The 27,282-nt window shown below is 39.5% G+C and overlaps 1 protein-coding gene across 1 annotated transcript in view; it reads right to left on the bottom strand.

Moving 5' to 3' along the window:
* Positions 1 to 27,282, bottom strand: part of PDE4B (phosphodiesterase 4B) — a 2,058,783-nt gene that overhangs the window by 890,634 nt on the left and 1,140,867 nt on the right. Inside the window, exons 3-4 of the mRNA XM_044085572.1 lie at positions 12,267 to 12,303; positions 9,316 to 9,386 (exon numbers count right to left, since the gene is read on the bottom strand). Of these exons, the coding sequence (XP_043941507.1) occupies positions 9,316 to 9,386; positions 12,267 to 12,303 (108 nt within the window). The remainder of the gene's footprint in view (positions 1 to 9,315; positions 9,387 to 12,266; positions 12,304 to 27,282) is intronic.

The raw sequence follows: 27,282 nt of genomic DNA, 5'->3' as shown, positions 1-27,282 counted from the left end.
CACATTTTGGCAGGAAGTCAGGATATGAAACCAATACGGATAAAACACAGGCTATAGGAATTACTATGGTCCCAGGGCTGGGAGAGAAGAGGGAGCATGAGACACATGGAAGGAAGAGATACAATATCTGATAATTTGATTGGGCAGTACAGTAGCAGGCTCAGTGGAGAAAAATTAATACATATGAGAAAATTAAGAAGCACATGATGAAGTGGAATGTCTTGAGATTAGATATGGATCAAATCCTGTTCATGGCCTAGTTGTAGTTGCTCTGAAAATGTTGTTTATCTGTGCCAAGTATTTAGGAATAATTGAAGGGAATTATATTTGCAAAATATAAGCAAATTATAAAATATATTTTATGTGGAGGAAAGGAAACCAAGAGTCAGTTGGAAAACTGTCAAAGAAGAGAGAGAACAGGAGGACTTGAAGTCCTGAGGTATGTGAACATATATATATATATATATATATATATATATATACATGCAGAGTAGCAAACCTGCTAAGAAAGACAGATTGTCAATAAACGTCAGTCTGGAAGACAATGCTAGTAGCTCAGAATGCTGAAATGAGAGGTGATTGAGGTCTGATGGCAATACAGCTGGGAGAGTCAATGCAGTGAACAGAAACATCAATACTGCAAGAGATGAAGAAAATTATGGAAAAAAAGGAAACTTAATAAATGGAAGAAAGATGTGGGACAAGCAAACCGTACGATGGAGATGCAGGAAATGTCAGGATAAGGTCAAATTTTAGCCACAAATAGTAACAGCAGGAAGTATGAAAGCCTAGATAGAAGTTCAGGAGGAATATGATCTCCCAGGAAGGCTAATCTGGGTAGACGAGAATGTGGCAGCAAGCTGGAAATGAATAATAAGGAAAAGAATAGAAAAAGAAGAAGGGACACCTATGCTAATAGAGGAGATAAATGAAAGGAGACTAGAGACAAGACCAGGTAAGAGACTGATAGTGAGGGCACTGAAAATGTGTACAGGTAAAGGACCAGGGGATGAGACTTTGAAGAGAATACAAGAAGGCTGGGAAAGAGAATTAGAAGGAATGTATGAAAAGCAACTGCCTGATATGTTACAAAACACGGAGATTCAAAATCTTTGCATGTCAATGCCTTCACTGATACTTCTGTAAGCCAGCTTGATTAGCCAACATGGTCCTTGAAGTATAGGATAAGTGTTGGAGGTGAAGAGCAGATGAAAGGGGTACATGAGTATATTTATATATATCTTTTGAGAATGTACAAAATTGCAGGAATCCAAGAATGAACTAGAAAAATTATTTCAGATAGTGTAGAATGGGTAGATGTGTTAATATAATAGATTTTCTTATCAGGGTATGATGATCAGGTGCCAGAGACACAACAGAAATTAGTTAGTACATTGGTTTTAGCTTGGAAAAAAGCAGTAAAAAATGGAAACAGGATAGTTCTTTGACAATAAGAGATGAAAAAATAGTCTGTCAGATAGTTCATGGTGAAAACGCAGTTGCTAGTGAAAGAGGATATAAAAGTCACAGGCTCAAATGGAAGATATGTGAGGGAAAGGGCAATGACATTGAGAATCTAGGGTAAGAATAACTCATTCCCTCCAGTACAGCTCTTTTGAGTGTGGTGTGTACCTTTAACTCCCAGTGGGTGTGGCTTGAAACTTAAAAAAAAAATGAAGTTTTCACCTTACAGCTCAAACAAATACTCATCGGCTGAAGTCAAATATCAATACAGCTGTGTTTGCCATCATGTATACTTCAGCATAAAATATTCTGATACATTGTATGTAGCTTGGGTTTGGAATTATTAATGCAAATATGAACAGGCAATATTTGATGCCTAGAGCAGCAGTAGGAAGTGACTACAGAAATGCCTGGAGGTGCACTCGGCTGTAATGAGATAAGAGACAGAAATATCAGATAGTAAATGATAAAGGAAGAAAAGAAGATACATTGCATGTGTATTTTCAAACAAAATAGATGACATCATGTATTTGGACTACCAAGACTTATCTAATACAGAAGATAGGACATAATGGGTAAAATCAATAGTGATTATATAGGCTGGATAAATGTATAGTTTGATTTATTGTACATAGAAAGTTGAGTATAAACAGACAACAGGGGAGACATCTGATGAAAAATAAGGTGCTGTGGGAATATGGAAGGTTTATAGAAAATTAACTATTAAAACAAAGGATATGTATCAGTGAAACAGGCTATTGTTGTTTTGAAAGTACTTAGAAAACATAGAAGTTCAGAGCACCATGGCTGAGTGCATCCAAAAAAATGTATTCGGGTAAGCGCTTTCATGGGGGGGTCTATATTACGCAATCGAAGACACTGTTCTTCGAACGTGTTATAGTCGAACCTAAAACATCGAAAACAAATAACCTCGAATGGCCATGGCGACATCTGCAAATTTTTTCCTAGGGAAAAAATTTTTGAGACTGTAAACAAATGAAACACACTTCCCAATCCTAATCAAATGAGGGGCTTTGTCCCCCACAGCCCTCAACATGAGGGACTGCGCCCTCTCACATCCCCCCTAACTAAATATACGAACTCCGAGATCGCTCAACATTGGGGAACAGGGCAAACCGCAAAAACAGCCAACTGAATTTTTTCCCTAGGAAAAAATTTGCATAGGTAACCATTCACGGTTTAGTGTTTGTGATGTTTTTGGTTCGACTGTTACGAGTTCAAAGAACAGTGTCTTCAATCACATAATAGGGAACCTTTCATGAACTACGTCACTTCTTCAGACCATAAAACAGAAAAAACAAAATAAAAAACAAATGATTAAATATAAAAAAATCAAAACAAAAACAACTAATAGAAAAATGCAAATAATAATTCAATAAAGCAGCTTCTGTGTTTGTACTTCTTAGAGCTGAAGCTGTTGCTTCATCAGCCCTACCACAGACTTTGATGAGCTGCTCTGTTGCTTTGGGGTTTTACAGTGCTGGACATTGTTGCTGTAAAACTCAATGTGTTTCAGTATTGCAAGCCTGATTCTGAGTTGTGAATCAGGTATAGGATCCTAACAGTCCCCTTTACAATATATCAGATGAGGACTAGTCAACCCCTTGGTTTTAAACATGGATGTGGATAACTTTTTGGAATTTTGGGAATCCCACCCATGAAGGACACATGTTTTCTGTATGGTCTCATAGCTCTTGGTTATAAGTTATAGCAACACTTGTGTTGGCTGTCCTCTTTGTTCACTGCTGAAGAAAGTATTACTTTGAAGGACAAACAGTTTTTAAGGTGGCTGTCAGATAACACAAACTGCACAGTAAAACAACCTTTGCATTGTTCTGATTTGAAATGTCTTGAGTCTTCCTGCCCAGCATTGTAGGATTGGCAGCAACATTGTAGGGAATGACAATATGCACAACATTGTAAGGAGTGACAGCATAACCATCACTGTAGGAGGGACAGCATGTCCAACATTGTAGGAAGCTACAGCATGCCCAACATTGTAGGAAGTGACAGCATGGCCAACACTGTAGGAAGTGACAGCATGCCCAATATTATAGGAAGTGACAGCATGCCGAACACTGCAGGAGTGAAAGTATGCCCAACATTGTAGGAAGTGACACCATGGCCAACATTGTAGGAAGTGACAGCATGCCCAACATTGTAGTTAGTGACAGCATGGCCAACATTGTAAAAAGTGACAGCATTCCCAACACTTTAGAAAGTGACAGCATGCCCGACATTGTAGGAAGTGACAGCATGTCTGACACTGTAGGAAGTGACAGCATGCCCAACATTGTAGGAAGTAACAGCATGCCCAACATTGTAGGAAGTGACAGCATGCTCAACATTGTAGGAAGTAACAGCATGCCCAACATTGTAGTTAGTGACAGCATGGCCAACATTGTAAAAAGTGACAGCATTCCCAACACTTTAGAAAGTGACAGCATGCCCGACATTGTAGGAAGAGACAGCATGCCCGACATTGAAGGAAGTGACAGCATGCTCAACACTGTAGGAAGTAACAGCATGCCCGACATTGTAGGAAGTGACAGCATGCTCAACATTGTAGGAAGTAACAGCATGCCCAACATTGTAGTTAGTGACAGCATGGCCAACATTGTAAAAAATGACAGCATTCCCAAAACTTTAGAAAGTGACAGCATGCCCGACATTGTAGGAAGTGACAGCATGCCCAACATTGTAGGAAGTGACAGCATGCCCGACATTGTAGGAAGTGACAGCATGTCCAACATTGTAGTTAGTGACAGCTTGCCCAACATTGTAGGAAGTAACAGCATGCCCGACATTGTAGGAAGTGACAGCATGCCCAACATTGTGGGAAGTAACAGCATGCCCAACATTGTAGGAAGTGACAGCATGCCCAACATTGTAGGAAGTAACAGCATGCCCGGCATTGTAGGAAGTGACAGCATGCTCAACATTGTAGGAAGTAACAGCATGCACAACATTGTAGGAAGTAACAGCATGCCCAAGATGTGACAGCATGCCCAAAATTGTAGGTAGTGACAGCATGGCCAACATTGTAAGAAGTGACAGCATGCCCAACATTGTAGGAAGTGACAGCATGCCCAACATTGTAGTTAGTGACAGCTTGCCCAACATTGTAGGAAGTAACAGCATGCCCAACATTGTAGGAGTGACAGCATGTCCGACATTGTAGGAAGTGACAGGAAGTGAGAACATGCCATTCTGTATGCTCCTAGGTATTGTTCCTGTGTTTCAGGTCAAACCCTTAGCAGCCAGCACATGTACTTCTTCGGCTGGACTTGTTAAAAGGCATTGTGCCTTGGTGCTGTACATATCCCTGGTTATAAGATTGACTAAGTGATCTGCACTCATAGATTCATAGATTACTACTAAGCTTACTGCCCTTGTGAGCCATTTTAAGCCTAGACAATTATCCCTTGTGAGACTCAAACCCTGCACCTTGTGTTTGTAAGGCAAACACCTTAACCATTAGGCCACCCTCCCAACCCCTGAGCAATCTTATCATCAGATCTGGATGCACTGTTGTTTAATATTATGTGATGTTTTATTTTTTACAGAAGATTTAAAAGATGATCACAACCTGCCTCTTCTATACTACCGTGCTTATTTTCCATCAGACTGCCCTGTAATTGCATAAGAAGTCATCATCATACATAGATAAAGCAGTTTGTTAACAGTGACTGTAACAGAATTGCATTCATTGTTAACACTGAATGTTATAAAATCTTATTCTCCATCCCCAACATATTTTATTGTTTTGTAGTAGCTTATACTGTTTTAGAGCAAAGATCATGAACAATGGTCCATTCAGTATTTCTGTGCCTTCTCCCTACAGTAATACACATGGCATAAGCATGTAGCCTGACCATTACATCAATGACATAATGACATATGAAACGATAAACATCTGCATCTCTGCTTTTATTTTCACTTGGGAATATGTAGCCAGGTATAGAACAAAAGTTAATAATAAAACAGAAACAGAATATTTTGAGTTTTAGTTTTAAACCCCAGATTAATTCTAACAACTTAATCCCAGTGAAGTTTGAAAATGTAAGAAACAAATTGCCTTTCCTTTGGATTCAAGTTTGTAGTAGTTGTAAACTGAAGCATTGTCATATTGTGTGGACAAGAATGTGATACATGAAATACCTTATATGCCAAACTTAGGGAACACATTTATGATGAGGGAGGCAAAGCTACAAATATGAAATACAATTCCTTAATCTTATAATGCATTTCAGGCATCACATGAACTAGATCCTGATATATTCCACTTATTTATTTGATTGGCTTATTATGTGCTTATTATTTATTTATTTATTGACTTTTTAAACTCCGTACAGTACACTTACATTCACATACAATCTTCTCGCATGCTGCAGCATTTCTCAACAGTGGTTGGCTGCTTCATTTCCTACCCTATCCCTGTTTCCCCCTTTGTCATCCTTTGGTTTTGCCCACTCTTTCCTCCTTGTATGTGTTTTCCATTGCTTTTTTTTTATTTCCACTATGCTCTTTTCTTCATCTTTGTTAGTTTTTTCCCATCTCTTTCCCATGCCCAGGGTATTCTTGTATAATTATTGCTTTCATTTTGTTTTCTCCTCTTCCATTTTTAAGTGATGATGGTTTTAATTTAAGTACTCAGCAGTCTGGTAATGTTTATTTCTCTATCTTTCCACATGCTGCCATCTTCCTCTGTGCCCCAAATACAGAATTCCCAAGTATGCTCAGCTTGCTTTTGAAAAATGCCTTTCCAAATCCTCTGGGCCTGCTTCCATTTGTCTTGTGCCCATCCACTGTTGCAGAACATGTGCATCATTAATACTTCTTCCTTCTGAAACCTCCAGTATCTGCAATTCTTCTTTCTTTCTTCCTCTACCAATCTCATGGGGTTAGTTGGTGCCATCTGTGCAGTATTCTCTGGCTGTGATCACTCACTCCATGTATTTTTTGCATGTACCTCATTGCCTACATTCTATTCTGTTGTAATTCCCTTTCATTGGTCTTCCCTGTCTCCGTGTGTTCTCATCCTTTCTTCTTGAGCCTAGCTCTTCTTTCCCTTAGTGTTTCATGCATCTGTTTGGTCCTTTGATTCCCTAACCTTTTCCACTTCCTCCTTGATGCTATCCTCTCTCCTTTTGCCATCCCTTCTTCTCTTTTCCCCTCCCCTGCTGCTCTCGCTGTATTCTTTATCCAGGTCTCTCTGAGTAAAAAAGTAGTTCCATCATTTGGCTTTAGGTATTCTGTATTTATGTATTAACTCATCCATTGTTTTAAATCCTTTCATAGAATGCTTTTTTTGCATGCAAGATCTTCATCCTTTGCTATCCCACTTTACCTCCAGATTTCTTAGTTTTCTTCCATATATTTGCCCCCACTCTTCTGTCCCCATTAGTGTTTTGTAGCTCATTTTACCCCACTTCATGCATTCCATTTCATGTCCTTTAGTAAGTTTCTCTATGTCTCGTATTGCCTTGCTCTCTTTTGTACTAACTCCTCTTCTGTTTCTTTCTAAAAAATGATGTTACATGTCAGTGCATATGCTGGCATATGGGGGGGGGGGGCTAACTCCCTGGCTTTCCATATTAATTCTCATGTGCTTTTCATATTCACTCATTTTTACCATGCTCACTCTTTTACTCTTTCCTTTATTGACCAAGTCGTGTATGTCGTTTACCATTTGTTGTACCCTGTAGTCCGTAGGATCTATTTGTATGTTATCAAATAGGTGGAGGATCATTGGGAATATCATTATCCTTGATGCATTAATTCTCCCAAAAGATTTGTTAGTTTTCTTAACCCTCCCTGGAGAGTATCCCTTGCCTTTTTTCCAAATTCTTGTCTGTTTTTCTCTTTTGTCTCCTCCATTGTATTCCCAACATAGAAACCTAGGTACTTGGAGACATCTGCCTTTTTATTTTGCCTATCCCCCCTTTCCCTTTTCCTAATCCTGTTATTAGTGTCATTTTGTTGTTGTACTCAAGTGCAGCCATTTGCCTACGCTTCTCGAATGTCTGTCTTATAGAGTCCATTGTTACAGTCACATCCTCTAATATTAACATGCAGTCATCTGCATATCATCCAAACTGAGATTTTATTCTCTCATTTTTTTCAAACATTGCTAAAATGTATCTGTCATTGACCGATTGCTCCTCAGTCACAAGCATGATCAGCCTGGCAATAATGGGAACCCTGCCTCTTCTTCCTCTGTACCTTTGTCTCCGCAGATACTGCTTTTTTTAGTCAGTGTTAGTCTTCAGAAGCTTCTACCTTAACAAAACAGAATCTGGATAACATAAAGATATTGCTGCTCAATGTTAGCAGCTACAACAAAAACTTCACTCCCAACAGACACTGTTTACCCAAGAATGCACTGATATATGCATTGTCACACAGACGTTGTTCAAAACCACTGAGAGTAACACACCAGTGCAGATTTTCAACACCTATCACATGTTTAGGCCCACTGTATCTGAAGAAGGCAGTAAAGGTGGGTGGTCTCTCTAGATTTATTAAAACAAAAAACTTAACTTCAAGTTTGTTATACAGGATAATGGCCTAGACCTCCTCCATGTCCTACTTACAGTTAATAAAATCACTTATCACTTCATAGCTAACTATAGGACCCCTGTTTGCCCCTTTGTCTCCTACCTCCTACCCGACAAGTATGGGGTTCCTGTGCATTAGGCCAAATACCATTCTTTTAGGGGGACTTCACCTACCCCTCAATCAGTAGGCCAAACACGATTCTCTTAGGAGACTTCACCTACCCCTCAATCAACCAAGACACTTATAAATCCTATAATATGTATGCCCACAGATTTCTGAATTTCATAAATAGAAACTCTACTAGTTTTGCACTGCAACTAGGGGAGACAAAATCCTGGACTCAGTTCATAATAATAATGCAGTCGTAACTTTCTCCCCAATCAAATCAGACCATAAATCAGTCACATTCACCATAAGATTGAAGACATAAGCATCTTGAAATACCTCAGTATTCAGAGATTATGAGAGGGCTAATATACTAAAACTGAGCAGTGTCCTGACTAAATTCAACACCCCCGTGAATCGTATGACCCCAGTGCATATGTGGAATCCTTTACTGCCAAATTCTATGCACATGTTAATAGCTGCATAGATGCATTTGTTCCCCATCCTCCAAACTAAATAAAATGCCAAATTTAAATATATGCCCTACAGTAGAACACAAATATAAACAGGTTCTGCAGTAAAAGAAGAAAACTCATTGCATGCAATCATAAATGTACCTCTCCAGATCAAAAGCACTCTTGCTAAACTTAACAAGGAGCTCTGGTCCCTAATGGTTTTAAATGTAAACAAGAATGCAAAAAATTCCCTGAGCAAAGGCATAGATAACCTAGCCAGAATGTGCCTCACAAAATATGAAAATGTTTGTACAAAAATATTTTCAAAGCTCAGTTTTCATGTCATCACAGGAGACATGTAAATTAACCTTTACCTTGAAACTCTTTCAACTCAGTGTCTTAAAAATGTACAAGGGTGCATCTTTTAATAATACAGACAAATGCATAAGCAATTTAAAATATATGAGGTATTTCATCATTTCCCTCCTTTTTATAACATCACACAATGAGTCAGTCAGTGTTTATCAAATTATTTAATGTACCTATCATTACAAACAAATTGACATAACGTTCAGTGATGTATGACTCATGTTGCATTTATAGCAGCTGCTTTTCATACGACTGTAGCTATGTGATCACATACATGAAAAAGTGTCCATGTTAATGTAAAGACATATACTGTTTATACCTATGGGTAACCCAAACTTACTTGTTTGGCGCTGCTTGTAAATAGGTCAGCATTGTAAAATTATTCCTGACACTTCGCAAACTTGCAAGCACCTGAAAAATAAAATATGAAATTACTTCCTTTAATGAGCCATAGCTCCTTGTTTAAATGAGAATTTTGAAACACAAAACACTTTGAAACTCACACACTACTAAAGTAAGAAAACGTGGCCAAAGAGAGGATCCACAGTGGACCGGTGGCTTAAAACTTTAAACATTTAATAACAAGTTTAAAAACAAAGACCAACCCACGGTCAACACTTCACTTTTCCAGCATAAACTAACAGGAAGTTAAAAGAACGATAAGCACTTTTGTCTTGATAACACTCAAGACTTCTTCAGATAACACAGCAAAACTATTCTGAATTTTTTAAACCACAAAATAGATCAATTGACAATAGCCAGTCTCATTTGGTTAAGGCAACAATGCCCTCTTTAGTCCAGCAAGTCCTAAGGCAATCACCAGTCTTTCACTTAGTGTTCCAATTCAACAATCATCTTAATAAAGAGTTTAGTTTTAAAAGACTAGAAATAGAAATGTTTTCATTTATTCCTGGCCATCCATCAGCCTTAGAATTCCACTTCTTAGGGGAATGTGATTTGATGGAAACTATGTTTCAGAGAAGAGGCAACCCTACATCCTTTATAGCCAAAATAAAGGAGGAGGTTATTGCAAACAGAAAAAGTAACATTTATGCTTCCTATTCTTGACCTAGTCCAAGAAGAAAACAAGCTTGTCTTTACACTCGAAAAGACAAGGGATATGTTAGATTTTTCATGCTCTTTTATAACTAACTATAGTCTTGATAATAATACTATTAAATGGATATTGAACAAGAATTGGGAGCTATTAAGAGAGGGCAGAGATTTTCAACAATGTTTTGCTGATAGACCATATATTGCGCTTAGGAAGGAGAAAAACTCAAAAGAACATTTTAGGGATGACAGCGCATACTAAATCTACTGGTCTTACTATTAACTAAATGAGGAAATGCAGGTATTGTCCCTGTTGTAAATGGATGCATGTGGGGCAAGACTGCTCCATCAGGAATAAACATATTGCTATAAAAGGAAAATCTAACTGTAACAGCAAAGGAGTGGTTTATGCTGCATTATGTCAGGTTTGCAGTTGTTTTTATATCAGAAAAACTGACTGGATGTTAAGGGAAAGGGTGTATGAACACCTTTATGACATCTGAAAGAAAAAAAAAAACTAAATGCCTTAGTTAAGAACATATTAGAATTCCCAGAACATTTATTTCATTTTGTTATAGTGGAGCAAGTTCTCCGTAACTCAAGGGGTGGCCCGTGGCACCTGCAGCTTGAAAGATGGGAAGTTTATTGACAACTTATCTTCCAGGTTGATGGATGGCCAGGAATCAATGAAAACATTTCTATTTCTAGTCTTTAAAAACTAAAGTCTTTATTATAGATGATTGTTGACTTGGAATACGAAGTGAAAGACTGGCGATTGCCTTATGACTAAAGAGGGCATTGTTGCCTTAAGCTGATGACATTGGCTAGTGATCATATTTTCTATTTTGTGGTTCTTTAAAAATTACAGAATAGTTTTGCCATGTCATCTGAAGAAGTCTTGAGTGTTATCAAGATGAAAGCGCTTACTATTCTTTTAACTTCCTAATAGTTTATGCTGGAAATGTGAAGTATTAAACGTGGTTTGTCTTTGTTTTTTTAATTGTTATTAAATGTTTAAAGTTTTAAGCTATCGCCCACTGTGGATCCTCTCTTTGGCCACATTTTCTTGCTTTAAATGAAAATTTACTGATCATAAATTAGTCTAGCTTCAATGAGGTATAGACTTGATCTGGTCAAAATCAGTTTCTCATTATGGCAGAAGCTTCAGATTATTCACTCATTTACAGAATTATGCCCTCCCTTGCTTTTTTTTCAAAATTAAAATATAGGGCAACTATACTTTCAAAATATGGAGAATTTAACAACTCAGAACCTTATTGCAAAAAAAGGTGAACTAAAATGACAATTCAAGTATATCTATACAGAAAAATATTCTCCATCTAGCTCCTAGGCCATAATTATTAACATAAACCCACTTATCACTAAATAGTATATGAACCTCTGTGTATTTCTTAACCGCTGATTCAGTATTTTAGTGCCGATCAACTACTATTACACCTCATGTAAAAAAGCACAAGGGAATTTGTCACAATTATCACATCAATAACAAATTCATAAAAAATGATTTAAAAAGTCAGATTTGCAATTACAAGTTTAATTATTCTATTTTATATTTGGCTGGGCTCCGTGACAGTTTTTCACCTTTGGGCAGGTCGTGCTTGCTTTTCTTGGTTGGTTGGTGCTTGTTTATTTTACAAAGTAACAAAAACTACATACCTATTAGGACATTTACAAAGTAACAAAAACTATATATCTATTAGGATATTTACAAAGTAACAAAAACTACATACCTATTAGGATATTGCATATGTTTAGACACTTGAACTAAGATTACCATGAGCAAGTCATATCAATTGCATCTTCCACTGAACAGTTTAAATGCTACCGAAAAGTATTACAATATAGTGGCTTTTGTTAAAAAATATATTTCCAAATAAATCAGTTTTATAATACTAATAAATATCATACTGCCCAGAGGTGAGGGAATTTTTACATGTCACCTTTACCCTGACCGGAAACTCTCCCTCTCATGGGTAAAAATACACCCTTGGTCTCAGCTGGACCATGATTAAAAGAATAATAGAAGTTGTCTATTCTATCCAGTGATTGTAATGTGGGACATAAATTTTATAATAGCTATTGACTGTTTAACTATAAACTTTTTGCATGAATTCAGCTTTTACAGTCTTAAACAATATTTAAACACTATGAGAATATCAAAATAACATGTATAGGTTAAGTAAATGATTATGAATGAAATATGTTAAGCGATCATACCTGAGCAAAAGGTGTCACGATCATGTCATCACCATGTCTGCCAAGAAAAAAAAAAAACTTTGTCAACAAACATCAGGAATATATTATTCCATAATGTCTTATAACAAAAGATGCAGAAACTAAAATAATATATTTGGCAATAAACATTAACACAGAATCGTCAAGCACAAACATTTCTGTCAATATTACAATGAAACTGAAGGAATGCCTACTGACAGAGAGACTCCTAAATGTTGGGAGTGTTGAGTAAGAGATTGTTTGCCATGAAGCACAAAAAAGTTGCACAAAGGCACCAACAGTCACTAATAAATCCAAAAGGTAATCTTATAGAAACGGCCACAGAACGCAGAAGTGCTTTTCACCAATTTAATAGAAGACAAAACATCCGACAATAACGCAGTTCAAAACATATGTACATTTTCGTTTCATAAGACTTCATCAGATGCAGACTGGATAAAACTATGACCTTATATAGTTCCCTCTCCATTCACAATTCATTAATTAGCCAATCACCCAAAGGAAAAAATTAATTGTTTGCCATCCAGCCTTGCTGTTGCAAACCAAAATTTCATCTCTGTCCCCAGAAATGACATCACCTTGTGGAGCAGAATGCACACAAAGCATTACCTCTCAATGCTGAGGTACTGAATGACTAGAATTTTTTCTACTCATGGAGCAGATACTACATTCTGAGACATTCTGTGGCAATGAATCTCATTACACATTCCTAAAGTAAAAAGATTGGATTCCTACATAAAGATTCAGAGAAGCCGATGGGTAGGATTCTGAAAAGTCTTGCAATAAGCTACACTGAGTGTATAGTGTAATTAAATGGGCAATTAATTATTTTTGGAATATTTAAAGGGGCAATGTAGAAAGCAGAGTTCATGGGTAATATACAAGTGAATTATAACACTGACTATACAGTCTCTTGGATAATGCACTAATGCAATGTATGTTGTCTTTGCTTACAGTATGTTTATATAGACAGACAGACACAAACATATACATTATGGTTACGTGTACATACAAGCATACACATACACACACACAAATATACAGTGTGTGTGCATGTGTGTGTGTCTATGTACATGTATATCTGTGTGTGTGTGTGTGTGTGTGTGTGTGTGTGTGTGTGTGTGTGTGTGTGTGTGTGTGTGTGTGTGTGTGTGTGTGTGTGTGTGTGTGTGTGTGTGTGTGTGAGTGTGTGTGTGTGTGTGTGTGTGTGTGTGTGTGTGTGTGTGTGTGTGTGTGTGTGTGTGTGTGTGTATGTATGTATCCTAATATATATCTTACATATAAAGAGAGAGATAGAAATAATTAGACTATGTATATATAGATAAAGAAAGAAAACTTATTCTAAATGAATTTACAATGATTTGCATAATGTCATGGGAAGTTTTGGACCACAAACAGCTCTTTATGCTAAGAATTAAATATACCTATAGATGAAATAGATGTGTGGAAAAATATGCATCAGTATCCACAAAAGATGCATTACAGTGTACATACTGCTATCTATATAGAATAGTTTCCAAGGGAAACCTCACAAGTATAATAAAAACAGTAATATACAGGTAATATTGTCTATGCAAGTCTTCAGCTTTAGAAACACATGACCAGAGCACTATAGTTATGTACAAATTGCAGTGTTCTCTTCATCACAATCATCCCTTTGACAGAAAGCGTCTCACTGTTGGGTTGCTCTTCTGTCCAGAGACTGTTGGGCGAGTTGCCTTTTTTTTTTCCTTAGATGGTTTTCCCTGGTGTTTTTACCTTGCCTTCTGTTAATTTGTGGGGTATTTAATAACCCTTGTTATACTGCTATATATTTTTTTCTCATAGGGTTTTGCTACCTTCTCCCCCCTCAACTTGCAGATGTTGTGTGCTTTGCAGGTCTTTCAGGTCTCCTCCTATCCTTCAACCAATTGATTTGGAAAAAAAAAAAAAAAGCTAAGAGAGGATGTTTTGATCTCAGTGACTTCCTGGCTGCTCGTTTTCATGCCTTTCCCTGCAGTTCTATGCCCAAGCAAATCTGTTTGCTTCCTGCCACCTCCAGTCATCCCTCCAATTACACCCACCCACCTTACCTATAACCCCACCCCCACCATCAGTTTTTGCAACATTTGACTACATTTTATTAACATTTCAAACAGCTATACTAACAGTTGATAAGGCCTAGTATAACCTTTCCCACCTTTACAAATTCAAGTGCCCCTAGTTCTATCCTCATTAGTCTTCTTCTTCTTTCAGCATTTCTCGGTAAGGGGTTGCCACAATGGATTACCTGTCTGTTCATGACTGGCAGTGGAGTTTTACGGTGACGAGTTGCCAGCCCAGCACCCAACCTTCCACAGAAGGCACACACATGCCACACTCATGCCTAGGGCCAATTTAGAGTGTCCAGTTCACCTACAGCATGTCTTTGGGATGTGGGAGGAAACTGGTACACCCAGAAGAAACCCTCTTGACCACAGGGAAGACATGGAGACTCCACACAGAAGGCACCCCAGCCAAGGATCGAACCAGAAAACCTCTTGCTGTGAGGCGGCAACACTAACTGCTGCACCACTGAGACCGCCCTCTATCCTGATTAGTACTTGCATGAATTTTAACCTTCTGACATCTCTCTCTCTCTCTCTCTCTCTCTATATATATATATATATATATATATATATATATATATATATTTCAATAAATAAAGGCAGATCTCAAAATGGCTGATCATCGAATCAAAACTCAGTGAACCACAAGACTGAGCGTTGAATAGCACATTTAATCCAATGGCCACATTTCCCTAACAGTGAATGTCGAGCAGTCAATATTACCATAGTCAGGGACAAAAAGACGTTTTTATTTTCAGCATTCCAGTTTGGCAACATGATCATTCGGCATGAAGGCACTTTAAGGTTTTGATTGTAAACCTACACACACACACACACATATATATATATATATATATATATATATATATAATATATGTATATATATATATATATATATATATATATATATATATATATATTAATATATGTATATATATATATATATATATATATATATATATATATATAAAATATATGTATGTATATATATATATATATATATATATATATATATATACATACACATATATATTTATATATATGTGTGTGTGTGTGTGTGTATATATATGTGTATGTGTATATATATATATATATATATATATATATATATATATATATACGTATGTATGTAGGTAGATAAACTTTTATTTCAAATTTCACATCAGTTTGCTCACAACACAGAAAGTTAACAGATATAAAAAAATAAATAAATAAAACATATATACTCACTTATGTATAAACATTAAATCAACTGCAGTTTTAAGCAGCTATTGTAGTTTAGCAGCATGTTTATTAATTTTCTATTGCTTTATATTTCTTATTAATTCATTTCTGTATGAACACAGTTATGGCTCTTATTCAGGACATCAAGGAGAGATGGAATTGTATTTCGGAGGAGGCCAGACTGGTATTTAAAAATTTTTCGGAAGAACATAATGAGCCATCTGATGCTGCCCAGCCAAATCAGAAGAGAATTTCTTCTCAAATAATCAAGTCCAAATTGACAGATGAAAGTCCACCACCCAAAAAGGCTAGAAGAAAGACTAGGAAGGAAGGACACATCCAGGAATCCAGTGATCAAATCTAACATGTGTCAGCCTAAGGTAAGGGAATTACAGGAGGTAATAGTAGACTTGAGCAAATCCAAAAGGGGCAGATGGTTAAGTATTTAAATGCTTTTATTGATGTTCTTAATGTAGAAGACAGGGCCATCCAAGCTCATATTGTAGACCAAATAATCATGGTGGGTACCCCACTGCTTGTGCAACATCATCAGGCACCCTTAATTTTTATCCATTTTCCCTGCTGCCTGGGGTCTCATCTGATGAGTCTGTAGCCTCGTCCTCCACAAACCACTCCAGTCAAGACATCAACAACTTAAACACCACAAAAGAAAACAAGGCAGGGGGTTCAGTCATCACAGCTCGCATCTCTCAAGCAATCAAAGACAAAATTTGGAAAGGAGATTTGTAGATATTTTGGTTTAATTGATGCTGAAGAAATCCAAAGGATAAAAGACACTGACTCAAAACTGTCTAAAGACCTAGTTGAAGCTCTAGTGATTTGGGGTAAGTGGCAATCCAAGAATCAGAAATTAAAGTCATGGGACAACTGGGTTATAAGTTTTATATACTACATGTCAAAAAATTCTTGAAAAGTACCCTACCTTGGCCCCCCTTATTAGCTTTTTTTTCCTCATTGTCTGAGAGGCCAATGTTTTAAAAGAGGGCATGCCCCAGTTTACTGCAATCAAAGATTCAGAAAATTAAAAGTCAAAGGTCCACAATTGAAATGAGAAACTAGGTATGTAGAAACTTGGCTTACAGTTATGGTGGATTCAGTCACATCTGAGAATAGTTATCAGGAGGACCATCTGGTTTTAAAAGTGAAATCTTGATGGGCATTTAATTCACGAAACTGTGGCTGGCCTGCTTGTAGATTTCCTCAGATTTGTAATGTTTATGGCAGGAGGCATCCTGCCATAAAGTGTTGGTTCAAGGACAGCAAAACTACTGTAAATGCCAGTCAGTCCCAAGCCGGAGCACAGTTTAACATAGATTTGCCCTGGAAAGAAACAGACCTCTTTTTTTGTGGCTTCAGCACCACAAAAGTTTCACAGATCTAGATAATTCTTCTTGGAACCACTCCCCCATTAAAGCAGATGTTCTTACAAGTTTTATAAAAGGTCATCTCAATCAGTTGACAGCTGATTTCCTAATTAAGGGTTTCACTCATGGCTTCTTATTAAAATCCAGCAATCAATTCATATGGACACCATGCGAAACCTATCATCAATAATAGGTAAAGAAAGCATATTTCAGTCTCTCATTTTTAAAGAATGCAATATAGGTTAGATCGGAGGACCTTACCAATTTCTACAACTCGATCCTTTTGTAATTTTCCCCTGTAGGTTAAGTACCCAAAAAGAAGTCAGGTTGATACTGGCTCATCCATCATTTGTTATACCCAGAAGGATAATCTATTAAGAATGGCATAGTCTGAAAAAGGCTGGCAAGCATATTACTGCTCACTTGAAGATATGGTGTCAAATCATTAAAGAACTTACTAACCCTTGACTAGCTAAAGCATAAATACAATCAACCTAACAGCTGTTACCCACTTACCCTCAGGACTGCCACCTGTTTGAAGTGGAGATTGATGACATGTATTTTTACAATACACCCATGCCTTTGAGGTGTTCAGTGGTGTGCTCGATTTTTGAATGTTTCAGCTCCATTCTGTTACGGTACTAGAAGAACAATAATCCCAATTACAATGAGGTTCAGTACCTTGACGATTTTGTAAGCATTGGTGAGGGAGAAACCTTAATAGAAGAAAACTTATAGTCTTTTATCAACCTCTGCAATTCATTAGGGGATCCATTGGCTCAGAGTAAAATAGAAGGCCGAGAAAAAGTTCTCACATTCCTAGGCATCGAGATTGACACTACACTGGAATGTAGTCAATTACTTGCAGATAAAAACGACAAATATTTTAGAAGTCATAAAAAGCTTCCTTTCTTCCAAGAGGGCAACAATAAGACAAGTCATGCTACTATTAGGTCTTCTGAATATGGCATGCAGAGCCATAGTCCCAGGAAGGACCTTCACCAGAGCAATAGCAGATTTGTTAAAAGGAGGCTGAAAAAAATAGCACATAGTTAGAATCAATAAAAGACTTCGAGGTTAGGGGTTAATTTTCTCAGGGATTTTAATGTCTCTTCCTCTGGCAGGGCAGCTGGGTAAACAATGAATCCCCACAATGTTTTACACATTACTCTGACAAATTTGGAATGGGAGGATACTTCAATGGTCACTGGTTTAGCACCGTCCAGTAACAATTGGTCATTACAAACCAGAAATATATCACATTTTTAGAGATTTCTCCAATTTGGGCTGCTGTTCCTATATGTCAAAATCAGCTACAGAATAAACAATTAATTTTCAGGTCAGACAATAAAGCACTAGTAGACGTTTTGTCATGGAGGGGTGTTCCTTAGCCAATATGCCACATGGTGCAAAACGGTGACGAGAGTGAGAGGCAGAGAGAAGTTTTGTCAAAGAAATCCTCCAGGAATTTCTGGGCGAGTTCTGTATTAAGACTATTAGTCATCCTTACTCTCAAGATTAATATGTCATCTACTGTAGAGTATGTTTCAGGAGCTAAAAACATTTTAGCAAATTAACTTTCTCGATTATAGGTCCAGCTCTACAAGCAGACACACTTCCCACTCCATTTCCACAAACAGTTTGCATGATTGGAGAATCTTACTGGCTTCCTAGTTCTGTAAATCATGGTATGTCAGTACCAAAAGACCATACACCTCTTCAATTAAATATTTTATGTCATCATATCAACAGCTGGAAATACAGGAGTGCTGTTGGTCTTTTGATATCATTTTACAGTATTTGCAGCATTAATGCAACTTGGGATTGGTGCCATCATCATTTAAAGTTAATCTGGCAGCCCTAAGCTTGTTTGCTAAAATACCTAAAATGAGTAGGGTAATAAAAGGATGGAACCTTGAAAGAGATTCAAATTCTGACACAAGACATCATATAGGTTTAGCACCTCTTAGATCCATCTTGAGAAGTTTTACACACCACATCAGACTTTTACTACAACTATTGCCTATGGGCTACATTATTCATCCAATATAATAAGGTGCCTTTGGAGTTAATGAGCTAATAGGTATCCGCAATTGGGAATCATGTCGTTTTCACTCGGGACTCAGCATTAGTATGGATTTCTAGATGCAAAACGGATCAACTAGGTCTGGGTCATCAAGTTTCCTTACGCAAAAGTAATTACTCCCTCACATGCCCATTTGCATGGATATGGCCCTCAACAGCTTGCCCCATTGCCCAAATCATACCTATTTTATTTATTTATTTATTTTATGATGGTCGCCCTATCACTTATTTTGGTTTAATTAAAAAACTTAGAATGGTATTAAGCCATCTAGGTATGTCTTGCCAGGCCTACTCCTCTCACTCATTCAGAACTGGCTGAATTTCTTATTTGGCAGCTATGGGGTAATCCACAGAAGTCACCAAGGTATGAGATGGAGCCATCTTATTTGTAATATTTCTTTTTATTTACAATACATTCACTTTTGCAATACCATTATCTTACATGTTGGAGGGAATGACTTAGGTTTTGTTCCCAAGAAGCAGCTAATCTACTACATTCTCAGGGATTTATCATATATTAAACACTCCTACCCTCTCATGTCAGTAATTTGGTCTAGAATCTTTGACAGATTAAGGTAGAAAAGTACTTTTAACCCCTGCATTTCCAGAGCAGCTCTCTTTCTGAACATATTTGTGGTACAGACTTGGGGCTTATAAGATAGAGACCCTGTTTGGTTCAAGAAGGATGATGTCCACTTGTCAGAGTTTTGGACTGGATTTATTCAATCTGAGTTTTGTGCATCTCATCTCTTTTACAGTGTGTCTACATTTCCTTGATTTGTCAATGTGGTTTCTCTTGAAGACTGTTAGTGAGGGGCTCTGCCTAGTGTAGTTAGGAATTTTGTTCCAAAGCATGGGGAGTCTCTGTGACAGGAATCTATCCCTCCAGCATGTTCTATATAAAAGGTGTGTTTCATTAGTGCTTTATATACACCTGAGGAAGCTCATTTGTGAAAGCGCTTGTGTTTTTGCACTAGTAAAGGCCTTTTTGGAGTCTACAGCCATCAGCGACTCTTTTGTATTTCTATATATAGTCAGTTTTTTAGACGTTTGGTGTGGATTTTTGCTGGCGGTTGCTTGGAGTTTAATATTTATGTTCTATTTATTGTTGTGGCAAAGTTTAGCTCACTAGAACAAGTGGCACGCAGTGACTTGGATTTCTTTAGGTGGAGCATGTCCATCAATTCTGAGTTGGACATGGCTTTGTAAGTCAGGCAGAGATCACCTCTGAGTAAGCGATATGCCACTGAGTACAGCCGGAGTTTTTCCAGTCAGGTTGCATAAGATATATGTTTGAGGCCAGTAATCCTCTTGGTGAAATACTTTTGTGGTCTTTCCAGCTGATGGTAGTGTCTTGTGAGCTACATCCCAAATGGGGCATTGTACTCTATGATGGGTCTGATGAGTGACGAGTAGAGTGGCACTATAACCTCTTTATTTCTAGATGCGAACCCTTTAGTAATTAGATGGGCTACATAGAAGGATTTCCTAACTACTTTGGCAATATGATTGTCAAAGGAGAGATTACTATCTACCTAAGTCCCCAGATCTCTTATTACTTCTTCTGTACTAAGGGGGCTACCACCTATGTGGTAATTCATGGGTGTTTTGTTTTTCCCAAACAGGATGACTATGCATTTTTTGGTATTTAGCTTGAGACCATGACTTTGACACCAGGTGTCCGTCTCAGTAAGGCCCTTTCTGAGAATGTCTGTGTCAGCTAGAGAGTCAATTATGGCTTCCAATTTGCAGTCATTGGCAAATTTGGTTAGCCATAGTCCTCCTGTGTTTGCCTGTACTTCTGATAAATATATGCTGAACAGTAGGGGTCCCAGGACCGAGCCTTGTGGGACACTACTTGTGACTGGTTTAGAGTCTGACCTGGAGCCCGCTATTCTTACCGTGTGAATTCTATCTGTAAGCCAGCTGGCAACCCATCTCATGACGTAGGGGTTTATGTTCAGGTTGGTGAGTTTTTCTATAATTCCCGAGTGGAGAATGGTATCAAAAGCCTTGGCAAGGTCAAGGAAGGCTGTGTGAACCACCTTCCTTTTATCTATGGCCTTGGTGACTGTCTCAAAGAAGTCAACCAGGTTTAGTAGGCATGATCTGCCCTTAACAAAGCTGAACTGGGTCGGGTCAAGTGTTTGCAGGTTCCCAATGTCTTTGTTAATGAGTTCCATGATGATGCACTCCATAGCCTTGCAGACCATGCTAGTCAGGCTTATGGGGTGATAGTTACCAGGGTCAGTTGTGGCCCCCCCCTTTGTGGAGCAGAATAACCATTGCTGTTCACCATTATATTGGGCACGTAGCCTGTGGAGAGGCTGAGGTTGAACAGTGTGTTTAGGTGGGGGGTTAGTTTGTTCTGTAGTTGGTGCAAGATGCAGCCTGGGACATCATCTGGCCCCATTGACACTGTGCTTTTGGCTTTTGAAAGGGCTGTTTTCACCTATATATCTGTGATTTCGAGGACACTTCACTTTTCTGGTATTGTTGTGGGCCCTTTTGGGGGTGAGAGGAGGGTGAAGTTTGCACTGAATCTATCTGCCAGGATGTTGGCAATATCAGTAGGGCCAGTATATTTTGTGCTATTTTGCACTAGCTCAGAGCATATCTGTGAGTTGCCACTTAGATTCTTGACATAGCTAAAGAAGGCTTTTTGGTTATCTTTTGAATCCTTGGCTATTTTTCTTTTGAAGTTAGCCTTGGATGATTTTATGAGGTACCTTCGTTTCTTACTGATACTGATCAGGGATGTCTTTCCTTCCTGGGATTTGCTTTTTTTCTGAACTAGTGTCCTCCTTCTATTGTATAGCCTGTTTATGACAGGTGTCCACCAGACTGGTTTCCTTCTCTTAGGGGAGTGAGTCTTGTTTTTGCTAGGGATGGCACAATCCATGCATCCTTATAGGTGCTCATAAAGTGCATTTGTAAAGGTTCCTACATCTTGGACACTGTTATCCTTTAGCGTGGGGGCTGTGAAACTTACCACCTCTGTCTTAAGTAAGGTGAAGTTTGCTATAGAAAAGTTTTTCACTGTGGTTTCCTTGGTTGGGGGTGGTGGTGTGGTGTGGACATCCAGAGTGATTAGTTTATGGTCTGCTCTAACCAGTGACAGGTTGACCTCCGGTGTGGAACACCTGTCGCCCATGTTGGTGATGACCAGGTCCAATATGTTTTCACCTCTGGTAGGGGAGTTTACCAGCTGATCCAGGGCATTTGAGTTGATAAATTCCAGGAAGTGCTGGACCTGGGAGTTTGTATTTGAGTGGTTTTCCCAGTTAACGGTAGGGTAATTGAAATCGCCCAATATCAGGGTGTTCGGTAGGACCTTCATGTTTTGGAGTGTCTCCAGAAAGGCAGAGGGGTGGTCCTGGGTCATGGAAGGTGATCTGTAGCAGGCCACAATTTGCATTGGAGATTTGCCCGATGTTAGTTGCACATGGATGATCTCAGAGGTATCATGCTGCGCCACTAACCTGGAGGTGTAGGTATCCTTGATGAATATGGATACACCCCATCCTTTTTTGTTTCGGTCCATGTTCTGTGGCCAAAATGTGTGGTATGAGTTCTAGCCTGGTAGTGCTGGGGTGCTCTGTGGAGCCTTGAACCAGGTTTCAGTTACTGCACAGATGTCAATGTTCTCCATACTGAGGAGTGCTTTGAGCACATGCATTTTGAGATTTAAACTCCTGGTGTTGAGTAGCACAACCCTCATTTTTTTATTTGTGCTGTTTATGGAGGTGGGTTTGACTTTTGAGCCTTGCCTAAAAAAGGCACTATGGGGGCAGCAGGAGCCTTGGCCAGTATTCAAAAGCCTAGGGGTGACAGGTGCAAGCCATTTCTTGTGAAGCAACAAGGCTTGTCGAGCATGTCGTCCCAGGCTGACAGACACTGGATCCCCTTTGAATGACACCAGAAGCTTAGTCAATTGTTGAAATTGATCATTTTTTCTTTATACTGCGGTATCGCTCTTGGTGAGGGCAGGATGCTACTCAGGGTCAGGGTCATACCCGCCTGGGCTACATGATCAGAGAGCTCTTCCATGTCTCTTTTCATGTAGTCCAGGGAGGTACATCCATAAAGTCTTTACTATTGCCCAAGCAAGAAGGTTTCATTTAGTGTCCGAAGCACCTATGGTGGGGGGGGGGGGTAACAGAGAAATGATGAGGCTATGCCTGCTGATACCTCTTCACAGAAGGCATGGGGATTACATGCTGATGTGAGGAAGGCCATGCCTGAAGCCACAGTGAAGCCTAAAGCCATGAACAGTGGCCAGTATAGGTGAATGTGCAGTCACAACTTTCAGATTAGTGCAATCTTATCTAAAGAAATCTGCTTGCTTAACAGCTTATGATGTTCTGAATGATTCCAGCATAGAGGGGATTCCGCATCCCAGTTCTGTGTCAAGCGGTTAAACAAGGTTAAACTATTCGGGCCATCTAAATTCCACTTTTCAAATTTTCCCTTAGAACTACCTTCCTCGAGCTGTACTGCTGATCTAACCGGCATATCCTATAACTGAAAAGTTCATCTCTACTTGATTCCCAAGTAGACTATTCTCTATCTGTAGAGCCTAGCACTTACTCCTACAGTACTTGCACCTTGATAAAGCACTCTTATTATAGATAGTACCCCACCAGCCTAAAACCTACTTCCCCCGGAGTCCTTTGAAAGTCTCTTTATCTACTACTTCTAGTATGTCGAGGGATCAGTTGCTAGTGTCCTCTCCAGCTCAACTGGTGAACCTGGGAATATTGAGGCAATGTTACAATTGCCTCATGTACACAGACAATCCTCTCCTTCTCCCACAAAACACAAATACATGCGAGAGATGCAACTATACGGCCAAACTGGAGGCTGAGCTCTCTCAACATAGGACTGGCAAGACCAGACAGGAGGAGAAGGTAACCACACACAATACATACCCAGTCACACATGATACCATCACAACTTCAAATCATACACATACTCACACAAAGACATACTCGGAGGCTCTGATCAAAAATTTACCAAAACAGCAGAGGCCACCAAAGCAGACACCCAAACAACTACCACCTCATGACCCAACACATGCAACACATAGACCACACAGTCAGAGTGTCAAACAGTCACAGCCCTTAAGGCCAAACAAAATGCCAGACACACTTGTCATTGGTGATTCCATAGTCAGACACACTGACGTCCCGCCCACCAGACTGAGTAAGGAGAAGGTCACAGTAAGCTGCCTGTCGGGCGTTAGAATCCGCCACATAACGCAAGCACTCAGGTCTCTCAACAGCAGGTACAAGTACAACTCAGTCATTGTCCACGCTGGTGTCAACGACCTGAGATGTACCTCCTTGGACTACATGAAAAGGGACATCGAGGAGCTCTCTGATTATGTAGCCCAGGCAGGTATGACCCTGACCTTGAGCAGTATCCTACCTTCACCTAGAATGATGCCACAATACAGTGATAAGATGATCAGCTTTAATAATTGGCTTAAATTCTGGTGTCATTCAAAGGGGATCCAATGTCTGTCTGCCTGGGATGACATGCTGGACAAGCCATGCTGCTTCGCAAGGGACGGCTTGCACCTGTCACCCCTGGGCTTCCGGATATTTGCAAAGGCTCTTGCCACCCCCATAGTGCCTTTTTGGGCAAGGCTCAAATTCTAACCCTACCACGCTAGCACACGAAAAGGAAAAAACTAAGGGTAATGCTGCTCAATGCCAGAAGTCTCACTCTCAAGATGCACGCACTCGAGGCCCTTCTCAATATGGAGAACATCGATGTCTGTGCTGTGACAGAAACCTGGTTCAAGGCTCCTGAGAGCACCCCAGCACTAACAGGTTTCACCTCATATCATGCGTCCGCCCCAAAATCCGGACAACACCAAGAAAGGAGGGGGTGTCCATATTCATAAAGGACACCCACACCTCAAGGTTGGTGGCAACGCACGATGCATCGGAGACCATCCAGGTGCAATTAACCATAGGCAAGACTGCTCTGCAATTTGTATCATGTTACAGGCCGCCCTCTCAAACTCAGGAACCTCACATGGCCTTCCTGAAAACATTGGAGGGGATAAATGTATCTCCAAACACCATCATACTAGGTGACTTCAACTACCCTAATATAGACTGGGAACACTACTCAAGCCCGAACACTCTAACCCAAAGATTCCTGGAGTTCATAAACTCAAATGCCATGGAACAACTAGTCACCATCCCCACAAGAGGAGAAAACATACTTGATCTCATCATCACGAACATGGGATCAAAATGTTCAACACCAGAAGTATACCCCTCACTGGTGAGATCAGATCATAAACTAATCTCGCTGGAGGTCCTCATCCCGCACCCACCTGAAACAAACAAGACCACAGTGAAAAACTTCTCAAAAGCCGATTTCACACTTCTAAAAACTAGTGTGGTCTCCTTTAAGGCCCCTGAGCCAGTGGTAAACATTACTCAAACCGCTGAATCACTTACAAATGCCTTCTACCAGCACCTACAGGACTGCATGGATCAGGCAATCCCAAACAAAACTAAGACTCTCTGTACCAAAGGCAAGTGTCCAGTCTGGTGGACCCCAGCCATAAACAAGCTCTACAACAAAAGGAGGAAGCTACTACAAGATAGAGCAAAATCCTTGAAAGGTAAGACACCTTTGATCATTATAAGTAAAAAACTAAGAGCTCTCATAAAATCATCCAAGGCAAATTTTGAGAGAAAAATCGCTAAGGACTCTAAAGACAATCATAAGGCCTTCTTTAGCTATGTTGAAACCTAGGAGGAAACTCCCAGATATGCTCAGAATTAGTTCAAAATGATGTGAAAATTACTGAACCTACACACATTGCTAACATACTGGCTGACAGGTTCAGTGCAAACTTCTCCCGTCCCCAAAAGGAGAGATATCTATTCCAGAAGATTGTAGCCCCCCAAACATCTCCAATGCCCAGGTGAGAACTGCCCTCACTAAGGCAAAAAACACAGCATCCATGGGACCGGATGGTGTCCCCAGCTGTGTGCTTCATGAACTCAACGAGGAATTAAACCCACAGTTAGGACAGCTGTTTAATCTTAGCCTCACCTCAGGATACGCACTCCAAGGAGTGGCGACGCGACTGTGGTCCCACTTCATAAGGGCGGTGCCTCCACAGACCCTGGAAATTACCGCTCCATTAGCTTGACAAGCCTTATCTGCAAAGCCATGGAGAGGATCATAATGGAACTCATAAATAAAGACATAGGGAACTTGCAGACTTTGGATCCAACCCAGTTTGGCTTTGTCAAAGGCAGATCCTGCCTCTTAAACTTGGTTGACTTTTCGAGACAGTCACCAAGGCCATTGATGAGGGAAAGGCAGTCCATACAGCCTACCTCGACCTGGCAAAGGCCTTCACACAATACCCCACTCAGGTATCATCGAAAAACTCATCAGCTTGAATGTAAACCCATACATCACAAGATGGGTTGCAAACTGGCTAAGTGACAGAACCCACAGGGTCAGAGTTGCTGGAGCCATGTCAGACTCAAAGCCTGTCACAAGTGGTGTCCCACAGGGCTCAGTCCTGGGTCCACTCTTGTTCGGCATCTACTTTTCTGAAGTACAAGCAAACACAGGAGGGTTATGGCTGACAAAGTTTGCAGATGACTGCAAACTGGGCTATAGTCGAAAACACATCTGACACAGATATCCTCCAGAAGGGCCTCACAGAAATGGATAACTGGTGCCAGAGCCATGGCCTGAAGTTAAACGCCAAAAATGCATAGTCATACCCTTCGGGAAAAACAAGGTTACCCCTAGCTACCATATAGGTGGCAATCCACTGAGCACAGAAAAGTCATCAGGGATCTGGGGACCCAAGTTGACAGTAGCCTTTCATTTGACACTCATGTTGCTAAAGTAGTTAGGAAAACCTTCTATATCGCCCACCTGATCATGAAGGGATTCACATCTAGATCAAGGGAGGTCATCGTCCCCCTGTACTCATCACTCATTAGACCTATGATTGAGTACAATGCCCGTTTGGAATGTATCTGACCAGACACCTGCTGCAGCTTGAAAGGCCCCAAAAGTTCCTCACCAAAAGGATAAAGGGTCTCAAAAATATGTCTTATGCTGCCCGACTGAAAGAACTCCAGCTCTATTCAGTCTCATACCGCTTGCTCAGAGGTGACCTGTGCCTGACATATAAGGCCATGTCAAACCCAGATTTGATGA

This window comes from Protopterus annectens, chromosome 10.part0 (genome assembly GCF_019279795.1).
Source record: "Protopterus annectens isolate FY-2018-M chromosome 10.part0, PAN1.0, whole genome shotgun sequence".
Lineage (NCBI taxonomy): Eukaryota > Metazoa > Chordata > Ceratodontiformes > Protopteridae > Protopterus > Protopterus annectens.
Note: the sequence above shows the minus strand (reverse complement) of the source record. Positions and strands in the feature narration are given on the sequence as shown.